Source organism: Oncorhynchus mykiss, chromosome 12, assembly GCF_057628025.1.
Source record: "Oncorhynchus mykiss isolate SJ-2025 chromosome 12, ASM5762802v1, whole genome shotgun sequence".
NCBI lineage: Eukaryota > Metazoa > Chordata > Actinopteri > Salmoniformes > Salmonidae > Oncorhynchus > Oncorhynchus mykiss.
Genome location: NC_143033.1, coordinates 57,991,681 through 58,005,599, shown reverse-complemented (window position 1 = coordinate 58,005,599; position 13,919 = coordinate 57,991,681). Strand labels below are relative to the sequence as shown.

At 42.3% G+C, this 13,919-nt stretch overlaps 2 protein-coding genes across 9 annotated transcripts in view; both read right to left on the bottom strand.

Annotated features, from left to right (window-relative positions):
• Positions 1 to 1,078, bottom strand: part of LOC110537834 (uncharacterized) — a 160,788-nt gene extending 159,710 nt beyond the window's left edge. For all 7 annotated transcript variants that reach the window (XR_016485147.1, XR_016485148.1, XR_016485149.1 and 4 more), the window contains exon 1: positions 891 to 1,078. The gene's annotated coding sequence lies outside the window, so the exon portion shown is untranslated. The remainder of the gene's footprint in view (positions 1 to 890) is intronic.
• A 5,331-nt stretch (positions 1,079 to 6,409) lies between these two features.
• Positions 6,410 to 13,919, bottom strand: part of mlxipl (MLX interacting protein like) — a 37,717-nt gene continuing 30,207 nt past the window's right edge. The window contains exons 9-17 of one of the 2 annotated variants that reach the window (XM_021624252.3): positions 13,082 to 13,772; positions 12,810 to 12,883; positions 12,423 to 12,516; positions 12,210 to 12,322; positions 10,176 to 10,295; positions 8,390 to 8,517; positions 8,082 to 8,205; positions 7,600 to 7,729; positions 6,410 to 7,400 (exon numbers count right to left, since the gene is read on the bottom strand). In XM_021624252.3, the coding sequence (XP_021479927.3) occupies positions 7,255 to 7,400; positions 7,600 to 7,729; positions 8,082 to 8,205; positions 8,390 to 8,517; positions 10,176 to 10,295; positions 12,210 to 12,322; positions 12,423 to 12,516; positions 12,810 to 12,883; positions 13,082 to 13,772 (1,620 nt within the window). In that variant the 3' untranslated portion in view covers positions 6,410 to 7,254. Of the gene's footprint in view, positions 7,401 to 7,599; positions 7,730 to 8,081; positions 8,206 to 8,389; positions 8,518 to 10,175; positions 10,296 to 12,209; positions 12,323 to 12,422; positions 12,697 to 12,809; positions 12,884 to 13,081; positions 13,773 to 13,919 lie in introns of both variants that reach the window. The other variant, XM_021624251.3, reaches the window with a different exon arrangement.

Below are 13,919 nucleotides of genomic sequence, written 5' to 3'. Positions count from 1 at the left end.
ATCAGGAATCATGGTGAAATGGGAGCAATTTCAAATCAAATCCCATTGTTATTGGTCACACACACATATTTAGCGGGTGTAGCAAAACGCTTGCAGACATTTACCCATTGAGTTGAGTTTAGCCCTACTGAACTGAGATGGATTCCTGTATTCATGGATGACGGTCAATTTCAGTATGTACTGTATACTGTACCATTATTGGGGAACAATCAAGGACATTCATCCCAATCAGGACTCTGACTATGATAGTGAGAAATGCAACATTGAAGATTATGTATAACTAAGGGTTTGGGGGGAGGGAGTCAAGCATAGGATGAAACATACTCCATTGAATGCACTGTCAAGTAAGATGAATAACAGTAAGTAATTATAAACACATCTCCCCGAGCATACCCAATGAACTTTGTCATCACCCACTCATATCAATGTGGCTCATGTTCGAGACAAAAATGATTATGAACAACCACAGACAATTCCCTGAACGGTAAACAGTAAACATCTCAACTCACGAACCTGCAAATTAAAGACGTAGCAAGCAACATTTTAGCTCCGGAAATAAATGTAAAAAAAAAAAACAGGGACATCTGCAGAGCACGGATCAGTGTGATTAACAACAACAACGGTCTTTCTTTGTACATGGACAGTTCTTGAACGCAGAAGTTAGCCGGTACCATAGCAAAATAGATTGTCGTGTTTATCTGATGCAAATACAGAAGTAATTGTCAAATAAAAACGGCGAAGTTAATCTGTTTATTTAATCCAGCCTGCGTATGCTAACGGGGCTCGAGCTACCGTTCATTCTTCACTGATGCGCGAACAGCCTGCTGTCGCGAGCTTGCCAACTTCATCCTCTTCTATGAATAAGCACGGTTTTACGTGATGTTTCTTACCTTGTTCTTCTCTCTCTCGTGAATAACGGAGTTGTTGGACGGCTGACGGCGGTGATGGTTTATGTATTTCGGACACCGTGTGACGCTTAGCGGTGCCGTCCTTTTGTGAAGGTTTTGTTCGTGGTCCTGGATTCCAAAGTTCGAGCTGACTGTTATCCTGCCTGGTGCTGAAGTGGACAGCGCTAAGAAGCGGCAAAGCAGTATTGTAAAAACACAGCGCTCCACGCCCAAAATACTGCACAGTAACCTCTACCGGATGGGAGGGAACATTGCATCTATGAACAACGCAGGATGACGTCTGAGAAAAATAGCCTACAAAATCCTGGACAATGAAGAGTAATATTTAGTGGACGTGTACGCTCGGATAGCGCCATCTAGCGCGACTTTTTTTGACCACAAGCACATGCTGGTTGATTGTAGCGAGTACAAAATAATACCATAAGGACTACGTTTACATGCACAAAATAACCCCATTATTGTGAATCTATGATTTTTTGGGGGAAAATCCAATTGATTCCGAACTCACTTCCTTGTAGATTAATAACAAGCAATATTTGGTCAGGGGCAGCCCCACCTTGTGGGCAAAATGTTTTAAAAATAATTTCATCCAATTCTACACATGCCTTACGCCATGATATGCCTATTTGCAGTGGTAAAAAGTACTTAAGTAAAAATACTTTAAAATACCACTTAAGTATTTGGGGGGGGGGGGGGGATCTGTACTTTACTTCACTATTTATATATTTTTTACAACTTTTACTTCACTACATTCCTGAAGAAAATAATGTACTTTTTACTCCACACATTTTCCCTGACACCCAAAAGTTTAATGCTTAGCAGGACAGGAAAATGGTCCAATTCACAAACTTATCAAGAGAACATCCCTGGTCATCCCTACTGCTTCTGATCTGACAGACTCACGAAACACACATGCCTTTGTTTGTAAATGATGTCCAATTGATGGAGATAGCCCCTGGCTATACCTAAATAAAATAAATACAATTATGCTTTCTGATTTGCGTAACATAAGGAATTTGAAATGATATATACTTTTACTTTGATACTTAAGTATATTTTAGCAATTACATTTACTATTGATAGCCTACTTACAGTGCATTTGGAAAGTATTCAGACCCCTTGACTTTTTCCACATTTTGTTACATCACAGCCTTATTCTGAAATTGATTAAATCATTTTTTGTGTGCTAATTTATATATTTTTTAAAAACAAGTGAAATATCACATTAACATAAGCATTCAGACCCTTTGATCAGTACTTTGTTGAAGCACCTTTGGCAGCGATTACAGCGCTACAAGCTTGGCTAAAATGTATTTGGGGAGTTTCTCCCATTCTTCTCTGCAGATCCTCTCAAGCTCTGTCAGGTTGGATGGGGAGCGTTGCTGCACATCTATTTTCAGGTCTCTCCCGAGATGTGCGATGGGGTTCAAGTCCGGGCTTTGGCTGGGCCACTCAAGGACCTTCAGAGACTTGTCCCGAAGCCACTCCTGCATTGTCTTGGCTGTGTGCTTAGGGTCGTTGTCCTGTTGGATGGTGAACCTTCTTCCAAGCTGAAGTCCTGAGAGCTGTGGAGCAGATTTTCATCAGGGATCTCTGTACTTTGCTCCATTCATCTTTCCCTCAATCCTGACTAGTTTCCAAGTCCCTGCTGCTGAAAATCATGGTGCCAGATTTCCTCCAGACGGGACACTTGGCATTCAGACCAAAGAGTTCAATCTTGGTTTCATCAGACCAGAGAATCTTGTTTCCCATGGTCTGAGAGTCTTTAGGTGCCTTTTGGCAAACTCCAAACGGCCTGTCATGTGCCTTTTACAGAGGAGTGGCTTACGTCTGGCCACTCTATATAAAGGCCTGATTGGTGGAGTGCTGCAGAGAAGGTTGTCCTTCAGGAAGTTTCTCCTATCTCCACAGAGAAACTCTTGAGCTCTGTGACCATCGGGTTCTTTGTCACATCCCTGAGCAAGGCCCTTCTCCCCCGATTGCTCAATTTGGCTGGGCGGCCAGCTCTAGGAAGAGCTTGGTGGTTCCAATTTTCTTACATTTAAGAATTATGGAGGCCACTGTGTTCTTGGGGACCTTCAATGCTGCAGAAGTTTTTTGGTACCCTTCCCCAGATCTGTGCCTCAACACAATCCTGTCTTGGAGCTCTACGGACAATTCCTTCGACCTAATGGCTTGGTTTTTGCTCTGACCTGCACTGTCAACTGTGGGAGATTATATAGACAGGTGTGTGCCTTTCAAATGATGTCCAATCAATTGAATTTAACACAGGTGGACTCCAATCAAGTTGTAGAAACAACTCATGGATGATCAATGGAAACAGGATGCACCTGAGCTCAATTTCGAGTCTCATAGCAAAGGGTCTAAATACTAACATTACCAGTCAAAAGTTTGGACCACCTACTCATTCAAGGGTTTTTCTTTATTTTTAATATTGTCTACATTGTAGAATAATAGTGAAGGCATCAAAACTATGAAATAACACATATGGAATGATGTAGTAACCTAAAAAGTGAAAAACAAATCAAAACATGTTTTATATTTGAGATTCTTCAAAGTAGCCACCCTTTGCCTTGATGACAACTTTGCACATTCTTGGCATTCTCTCAACCAGCTTCACCAGGAATGCTTTTGCAACTGTCTTGAATGAGTATAATGAGCACTTGTTCGCTGCTTTTCCTTCACTCTGCGGTCCAACTCATCCCAAACCATCTCAATTGGGTTGAGGTTGCGTGATTGTAGAGGCCAGGTCATCTGATGCAGCACTCCATCACTCTCCTTCTTGGTCAAATAGCCCTTAAACAGCCTGGAGGTGTGTTGGGTCATTGTCCTCTTGGGAAAAAAATGATAGTCCCACTAAGCGCAAACCAGATGGGATGGCGTATCGCTGCAGAATGATGTGGTAGCCATGCTGGTTAAGTGTGCCTTGAGTAATAAATAAATCACTGACAGTTTCACCAGCAAAGCACCCTAACACCATCACATCTCCTCCTCCATGCTTCATGTTGGGAACTACACATGCAGAGATCATCCGTTCACATACTCCGACACGCAGTTGGAACCAAAAAGCTCGCATTTGGACTCATCAGACCAAGGAACAGATTTCCACTGGTCTAATGTCCATTGCTCATGTTTCTTGGCCCAAGGAAGTCTCTTATTATTGTTGGTGTCCTATAGTAGTAGTTTCTTTGCAGCAATTCGACCATGAAGGCCTGATTCATGCATTTATTTGGGCTGGTAACTCTAATAAACGTATCCTCTGCTGCAGAGGATACGTTTATTAGAGTTAACTCTGGGTCTTCCTTTCCTGTGGCGGTCCTCATGAGAGCCAGTTTCATCATAGCACTTGATAGTTTTTGCGATTACCCTTGAAGAAGTTCTTGAAATTTTCTGCATTGACTGACCTTCATGTCTTAAAGTAATGATGGACTGTTGTTTCTCTTTGCTTATTTGAGCTGTTCTTGCCATAATATGGGCTTGATCTTGTACCAAGTAGAGCTATCTTCTCTATACCACCCCTACCTTGTCTCAACACAACTGATTGGCTCAAATGCATTAAGGACAGAAATTCCACAAATTAACTTTTAACAAGGCACACCTGTAAAATTGAAATGCATTCCATTTGTGTTATTTCATGGTTTTGATGTCTTCACTATTATTCTACAATGTAGAAAATAGTCCAAATAAATAAAACCCTTGAATGAGTAGGCGTGTCCGAACATTTGACTGGTACTGTATGCAAATAAGCTATTTCTGTTTTGTATTTTTAATACAAATGTTTGGACACACCTATTGTGTGTAGACTTCTGAGGAATTGTTTTTATTTAATCCATTTTAGAATAAGGCTGTAATGTAACAAAATGTGGAAAAAGTCAAGGGGTCTGAATACTTTCAGATGGCACTGTAAGTAGGCAATATTTAAAACCTTTAAACATTTTACTCAAGTAGTATTTTACTGACTTTCACTTTCTATCAATGTATCTTTACTTTTACAACCACTGTAAAAGTAAAAGTATAAATAATTTCTAATTTCTTATGTTAAGCAAACCAGAAAGCACAATTTTATTTTATTTAGGGATAGCCAGGGGCTAATGGTTGCAGTTTATATGTTACAATGATAAAAATGTAATACATCTTTAATACTGTTAATCCGAATGTGTTGTTATGTGTCAAGTTATATGGCTACAATTTGATTGTTTTAAGTGTAATTTTATGATTAGTTTCAAAAAAGCAATTGTTTAAAGACTCGAAATAGCTATTGTTTACTTTACATTTTTCTAAATAAATATTGTCTATTTGTTCGGCCTGAGGTCTACCACTCAGATTATATTTTGGCCCACCAATACCAAAATTTTGAGCACCCCTGATTTAGACAAACCCTCAATGTTGTAAATGCTAGGCTACAAGCATGGGGAAATAATGTCTTGCCGCTTTTTTTCCAGGGGAGATGAAGTTTATGAATGGCCTGGCTGGGCTTTGGCACAATTTAAATGGAGCTGTGAACCAGAATTACCCGGGGATCTGCTATCAATCAATCAGCATCCAAGATCCAAATAACCAGTTTAGATGACTGGCTAGATTACCTTAACCTGCAATCTAAAAATGTTTAGCTGACATGGGCTAATTGAGTGACTGTCAGTGACTGACATAATTGAAATTGCACCTTGTGTGTTATACTTGCGCGTAGTCTGCGCGTAGTCTACATATGGAAGAGGCAGCTTTCCTTCGGCCAAACATTTTAAATATACAGGTATCACATAGGACATGCACAGAACACACCACAGGTACTCTGATTGAAGGGGCAGTCTGCAGTTGCTACATCCATTTTTGGACTTATAAATTCATAATATATACCATTTGATTCTTGGAGAAAATAACTTATATATGCCTCATTAACTTAATTCAACTGTCATAGCCCATGATAACCCAAAATGTTAGCTTGTATTATTCCAATGTTTGTAAACAATGTTCATTTAAACAAATCATTTGTAGCCTCAAAACATGGTTAAAACTTGAATTTTAAAAGGGATGCTCAGTCCATGGATGGTCAGTCCTTGCTTCCATAGCTCTGTCTATGCATTTGAGAGTGGTGACCTTTCTCCAGGCCCATCCCTCATCCCTCCCTTTTCTGTTGTGTGTCTGCACCATACAGAACTGTTTCGTTTTCGTTTCTGTCTTTCACGTTTTTTATTTTGTATTTTCAGTGTTCAGTTGAATCATTAAATATTAACATGGACACATACCACGCTGCGCATTGGTCCGACATTTCTTACTCCTCGTCAGAGGAGGACGAAGAATATCATTACATCTGTGTGGTTTACATGTTTGAAAGAGCTGAAAATCCAGGTGTTTTAATCGGTTTATGCATAGATTATGACCTTACTCCAAAAAACATAATCAGAGTAAGGCGTTAAAATGACTAATGCCAAACTCGGAGTATTGCCATAATCAGATTAATATCGAAATATTAGCATGCCTGTAGGAAACATATGGCTCATCTATTTGCCTTCAAGACAGTTTTATTAAGCAGGGTGTTGTTGGGTATGACCATACTTCCAATATACAATACAATCATAACCTGAGAGACAATTAGCACAGAATAGTTAAATACCTTTGGCAGCTGTGTTACCAGATGTCATTTCAAAATGATATAACTACAGGATATAATTATAGTTACATAATTCATTCACAGATATAGTAGCCTATGTGGATTGAAAAGCACCCCCGTTCATTTCTCTTCCCTCATTTGAATTTTATTGGGACAACAGAACACAAAAATGGTCACTTCAAAATTATTTCAGCACTATAAAATCACCCATAAAAGTGCATTATACGAGGTAACCTTACAGAAAGGTTAGAGCTAAGAATATAACTGAGATTATAGCTTTGGAATGTTTTGTGCTTATTCGAGTACATTGGTTCATCGGGAAAGGGTGAGGTGGTGGGTGTTGGTCTGGGATTAAGTCCCTCCATGCTGAACCTCCAGTCCTCCTTATATACATGATCCCTTTTGTAAAGGATAGAAAGGTTCTGGTCCCTCCGAGAATCATATAGTTATTTTGGGCACTAAACCGTACCATACCTACTGTATGTGTGCTTGAAAGTGGGTTCAGCTCTGTGATCCATTGGCACCGTTTGGTTTTCAATCTACGGTATTCAAAATGTTTAGTAGGGTCACTGGGCTTTTGTGTTACAGGGTACTATAATGTTCCATAGGGTCACATAGGCTGTGTGTTTTCCCTGTTAATGGGCCACGTGGAGGGGGAGTGGTCCTGGGGATGGGTAGGGTGGGGGAGGCCCTGGGTGACAACCTGGGTGGCTTGCTTGGGGAGCAGGCTACGGTCTCTCAGTGGTCCTGCGGTTGGCCAGGGAGGTGAGGCTGGGGGAGGCCCTTAGCCTGGGTGACCGCCTGGGTGGCCTGCTCTGGCACCAGGCTGGGGTCTGTCAGGATGGACGTGGAGGTGCTCAGGAGACGGAGTGAACTAAGGACCACTGAGGAGAGGATCAGGTAAGAGGGAGATGAGGAGCGAGAGAAAGAGAAAAATGAGACAGACACACATAGTAACACTTGATGACTAACTGACAGAAGACAGATAAACACAGAGACAGATAGGCAAAAACTAGATGACTAACAGACAGACAGACTAGATGACGAACTGATAGTCATTGAAGCTGGTGATGTTGAACTCACTGGGTCTGAGGGCAGGCAGAGAGCAGTGCTGGTCCAGCCAGGACAGAGTGGTGCGACAAAGATCCTCAACACTGGCTGTGGACACCATCCCGTTATAGGACTCAAACAAGGGCTCTATGATAATGCTGAACTGAGCCTGTGTTTAGGAAAGCACCTGATTCATGTATTATTATGACACACATGACACTATTTACAATATATGACACAAAATATGCATATCTGTTCATTGGCTGTTCATATGTGAGCTACTAGTCAAAAACAGACCATTTGATTAGCTTTTTCCAAATACTGTAGGCGCGGTTGACTGATCTTGTCTGGTGCAATGTAAACAATGGAGTCATCTATTTAAAAAAAAAAGACCATCTGGCACACCAGAAAAAGTACATTATTTGAAAGAAAACAAATACTATTTGAACCCAGGTCTGGATCTAACATTGAATCTATGCTTCTCCTAAATGTGCTATCACTGAGTTTAAAGATACGATCCAAAACTTCCAGTTCTGTAGTGTCTGCACCCGGACGTACTCTCTGAACTTCTCCCTCATGTGGTCGAAGCGTTGACGGGTAATGGGCACACCGGTGGCAGGCAGCTGCTGCTGGCATACACTGCATCGGGAGAGAAGTGGTATGATCACATACACACGCACACACACACACACACACACACACACACACACACACACACACACACACACACACACACACACACACACGCACACACACACACACACACACACACACACACACACACACAGATTATGTTTAATGTGTTTCAAGATGGTGGTCTTACTTGATGGCAGAGTTGAGGAGCAGAATTTCGTCCCTGAGTCTCTGAGCCTCCTCATGTAGCTGAGATCTCTCCTGCTGCATCTTACTTATGTACTCGACTGTCTTATGTAGCGTTGTGGCCTTGCTGATCTGGGACATGGGACAGAGCACAGAGACAATAATGTAGATACATAATGCTCCATGTATTTACTTGTTCTATTTCTATGGAACAAAGGGGTTACTGCTGGGCAACAACACCACACGGAATCTCATGCTGTGTGTTTGGAATAGTGGCAAGATATGATTACTAAAACCATTCTGTGTTACTGTAACTGAGGTGATTGGTGTTGATAACAGTTCCTAAATACGGCTCATTGCAGCTTCCCATCCTCTGCTCCACTATGCCTTGTTTTGTGCAGTAGGCAATTCCAATGTAAAACCTGCATGAGCACTAACATATGGAGTTCATAGTAGCACATACAAGTTGGTGTTAACTGAATGATAAGAGCCTATATATTTGAGAAATTAAGGCATATAAAAAATCGAAAAAATTCTCACAAAATTTTAAAAAGCAAAGGCATTGATTTATGGTCAAACAGTTGGAAAAGGGGTATTGGAAAACACCTGGTAGCAAAAGTCTTATAAGGTATTAGAAATACATCAAAACACAAAAATGCTGAAGTAAAGAGCCCTGCCAACTAAAATCAACATTTATAGTTAGTTGTGCAGAAATGATTTGTCTTCTGTGACCAAAAACCCACATATCTTTAAGATATTTTCTAATTTCTCAACCCTCATGAGGAGAAAGGATAATGAAAATTCACGGAAGTAACAAGTAAAGGTAGACCGACCAATTAGCTATAGTGTTTCTACTGATAGCAATTTGGTTTGTGATTTATTAAGTGATTAAAATGCATCATTCTGCTACCAGATCAGTAACAGAATAACCCAAAATCAGTAACAGAATGACTGCAACTGAATTGCCTATGGGAATTCATAGTAGTTACAAACCACAGTTGGGTCACCTGCTACTGTCCTACCTTCCACTCTTTTCTTTCTCTTTCTGTAACATGGTAGTTAAAGCAAGAGAGTGAAAACAGTCTGAAGAACCCCTCCCTCTCTCTCCCAGTCTCTCTTCTCTCTCTCTCTCCAGTTAATGTCACTTCTCCCGGCTCTTACTGACAACTACCCATGAGCCCACTCTCTTTCCATTTACTGTAACCAGCCCTCTCAACCACTGTGCATCGACCAACACCGGACGTTGAAAAGTAGTTGAAATTTGATCAGTCCAAATCTGAACCCATCATAGACGTCTGTTTCACAGGTTTGGACAGCACAGCACAGCACTGTACAGTACAGTACAGTAAAGGAAAGTAAAGTACAGGTCAGTACAATATAGTACAGTACTGTACTGTACAGTTTAGTACAGTACAGCACAATAGAGTAGAGTACAGTATAATCTACTGTATTGTACTGTACTTTACTGTACTGAACCAGAACATATTTTTTCACACTCAAGTTGTCATGTCATAGCTGACACCCCATTCTTTCTGAATTAAGATCTTTGAATCTTAATTCGGAGTAGATATTTAACTGAGTTTTTGGAAAACGTGGTCACATAAAAAAAACTGAGGGTCATTCTGTTGCTCTTTACATGTATTTTTGTTAAATTTCCTGTGGAAATGGTTAAAAGTAGTCCTGGTGGATAGAGGAGTGTGGTTTGTTTAACTTTGCAATCAAAGATTTTTGTTTGGCACACTTTTTAACGTGAAAAATCGGAGTCTTGGATATCGTACTGCAGTACCTACCTTTATACTTGGCTGAGAGCTTAGTGTGGTGACGAGACTGTGTAGAGTATCAAAGCCTAGCTTGATGTTGAAACGTCTCTTCTGCTCAGCAGAGATGTGAGTTATCCTCCTGGTCTCTGTCTGCAACAAACACACCCCTCATAAATCAGGAACTGTGTGCTTATAAATTGAGATTGTCAAAATCTATCTATCGACGGTCTCCTCAACACAGACACTGTTCATTTCTCTGACACGGGTGGAGTGCAATGAAGAATGGCGCCGGAGGGGATGGCTGCCGTTTTACGGGCTCCTAACCAACTGTGATATTTATTTATTTTTTCACATTGTTTGTAACTTATTTTGTAGCTGCTACCGTCTATTATGACAGAAAATAGCTTCTGGATATCAGAACAGGGATTACTTACCTTGAACTGGACTCTTTAATTAAAGAGTCTGACGCGAAGGATATTCTGCATCTCCAAGACCAGGCCCAAATCCACATCATTTGCATGAAGAAAAGATGAAAATACAGGGGGGCGGAGGTAGGGGTGCCTTGTGAGAATTTGTCGGAGAGTGGGTAACCCGCCTCTACCATCCTTTCTACCGACCAACGTGCAATCACTTGAAAATAAACTCCGCTCAAGACTATCCAACCAACAGGACATTTACCTTGAGAAAAGGAACACCTATGTGAGAATGCTGTTCATTGACTACAGCTCAGCGTTCAACACCATAGTGCCCACAAAGCTCATCACTAAACTAAGGACCCTGGGACTAAACACCTCCCTCAGCAATTGGATCATGGACTTCCTGGCGGGCTGCCCCCAGGTGGTAAGGGTAGGCAACAACACATCTGCCACGCTGATCCTCAACACGGGGGCCCCTCAGGGGTGCGTGCTTAGATCCCGCTTGTACTCCCTGTTCACCCTTGAGTCCGTGGCCAAGCACGACTTCATCACCATCATTAAGTTTGCTGACGACACAACAGCGGCAGGCCTGATCCCCGACAACGATGAACCAGCCTATAAGGAGGAGGTCAGAGACCTGTCAGTGTGGTGCCACAACAACAACCTCTCCCTCAACGTGAGCAAAACAAAGGAGCTGATCGTGGACTACAGGAAAAGGAGGGCCGAACACGCCCCCATTCACATCGACGGGGCTATTGTGAAGCGGGTTGAGAGTTTCAAGTTCCTTGGTGTCCACATCACCAACAAACTATCATGGTCCAAACACACCAAGACAGTAGTGAAGAGGTCACGACAACACATTTTCAGCCTAAGGAGACTGAAAAGATTTGGCATGGGTCCCCAGATCCTCAAAAAACTCTATAGCTGCACCATTAAGAGCATCTGGACCAGTTGCATCACCGCCTGGTATGGCAACTGCTCGGCATCAGACCGTAAGGCGCTACAGAAGGTAGTGAGTATGGCCCAGTACATCACCGGGGCCAAGCTTCCTGCCATCCAGGACCTATATACTAGGCTGTCAGAGGAAGGCCCAAAAAATCCCAAAATCCCCAAGCCTTAAGACCACTGAACAATTAATCAAATGGCCACCCGGACTATTCACATTGACATCGATGTTTATTATCTATGCATAGTCACTTTATCCCTACCTACATGTACAAATTACCTTAACTAACCTGTACCCCAGCACATTGACTCAGTACCGGTACCCCCTGTATATAGCCTCGTTATTGTTATTTTATTGTATTACTTTTTATTTTAATTTATTACTTTAGTTGATTTAGTAAATATTTTCTTAACTCTATGTCTTGAACTGCGCTGTGGGTTAAGGGTTTGCAAGTAAGCATTTCACGGTAAGGTCTACCTGTTTAATTTGTTGAATGTTACAAATAAAATTTGATTTGATTTGATTGGGGGAAAAACACATAAGTCGTCTGACCTCGAGTTCAATTTAGGAACGACACAATAGCAACTTACCTTTCCCTTTCAGTATTTTGTTTATTCATCATTGTCTTTCTATCAGACAGTACTTTTAGGTATTCCATAGGATGTGTGTTGAGTAATGAATGGTGAAGTTGTTTTTGCTCACCTTGTTTGACTCCATTTTGGAATGTCCAGGTAAGGAGTGCGGAGACTCAGTGTTGGATGCCCTCTCTAGAAGGTTGGTTGGGGACATCTGCCCTGAGTGTCCCGAGAAGCTCACTAAAAACAAACAAACAAACAGAGGAATGGATTTCTTTGCTTTTCAACCACACATGACATGTTAACATTTTTACATGAAATTATGTTCGTCCTTAATTACCTGTTAAACTAGTTCTCTCAGAACCGTAGATCTGTACGGGGGAGAGTTTTTCTGTCTTGGGGATGAGGAGAGGTATGTTGGGGTGTGTTGAGCCCTGGGTGAGGAGAGCAGAGACGGCAGATCCGTGGGAGGTACTAGTGTATAGACCAGCGTGGCTGTGGGTAGACATCTGGCAGTGAATTGGTGTAAGAAGTGGGATCCCTGAGGGCCAGGGAGACCCAGGCTGCAGCTGAGATCCAGACACTCCTCCGATACGCATGCTGCTGCTCGAATGCTGAACCAAACACATTATCTGATTAAAAGTACAACTGTAATCTGCAGTAAAGGTTTGAATTATGTCTTTTAAACTCACACCTGTGTTAACTAAATAAACTATATTGGCCTTACTGGAGAGTTGGGAGAGGTTGACCTGTGCCCTTTGGTTGCTACTAAAGTTGCATCGAATCCCAGCGTTGGTTTGCCTAAAAACAAGATGGTCAAAAGTGAACTGTGCGGAGGTAAAACAAGCGTACAATGGTTTTGGTTAATGTTTCTGTAAGACAGTGATAGTGGATAATGGTGAATACAAGACCAAGAGTGTTGGAACGGCATGTGCATCAGTGTATCACTGCAGTATGAAAGTATGATGAAGGAAAAACTAAGTGAATGGATATGCTCACGTTCTTGGGTGCTGGAGGACAGTAGTTTTGCCAGGAAGCTGGTCTGGGGGGGAGCCGTCTGAGGGGTGGACAGACGGGACCCCATCTGCACCCCCACTGCTGTCTTCTGCTTGTGCTTCCCCCTTCTACCACCTGCCACACCCGGCTGCTGTGGGGCTGAGAAGCAGTGAGGAGGTACACTGAGAGAGGGCAGGGCCGGGGCCGAGACCACGGACGAGTACCCCTGAGAGAGGCAGGATGTTGGGGAGTACATGTCTCCCGTGGTGGAGTACCCGTGATGACCCTGGGGATCCGATCCCAGAATACTGCCACCCATAGTGGATCCCGTGTGGGTGATGACGGTAGAGGTCACTGAGCTGGCAGTGGTGGCGTGGTAACCGTACTTGTGACAGGGAGGCGGATACAAAAAGGTTCCGTCTCCTGGGGAGACGGGCTGCTGTTGTATGTTGGTGGTTGCGATGGAGACGGCGGCGCCGGAGTAAGCCTGGTGTCCATAGGAGGGCATGGCCCCTGATACCATGCTGGGAGTATGGTACTCGCTGTGGAAATCCTGTTGTTGGTGACCTTTGAACTTGGGGTTGTTAGTGGGGTTGAAGGTAATTTCAGAGGTCAGGGGTTGTCTGTGGTAGCCAGGGCCTGACAGAGAGTTGGATGAAGAGGGCTGAGACAGGCTGTCAGATGAGAGGTTGGACTGGAAGAGAGATTCATTGTCAGTTTCATTCATGACTAAAACATTTTGGGTACAATTTATATGATAAACTATCACTTTAACAGTAAACAGTAAAACAAACTATGCAATGAAAACGCAGGAACCCAAAACAAAGAATACATAGTCCAG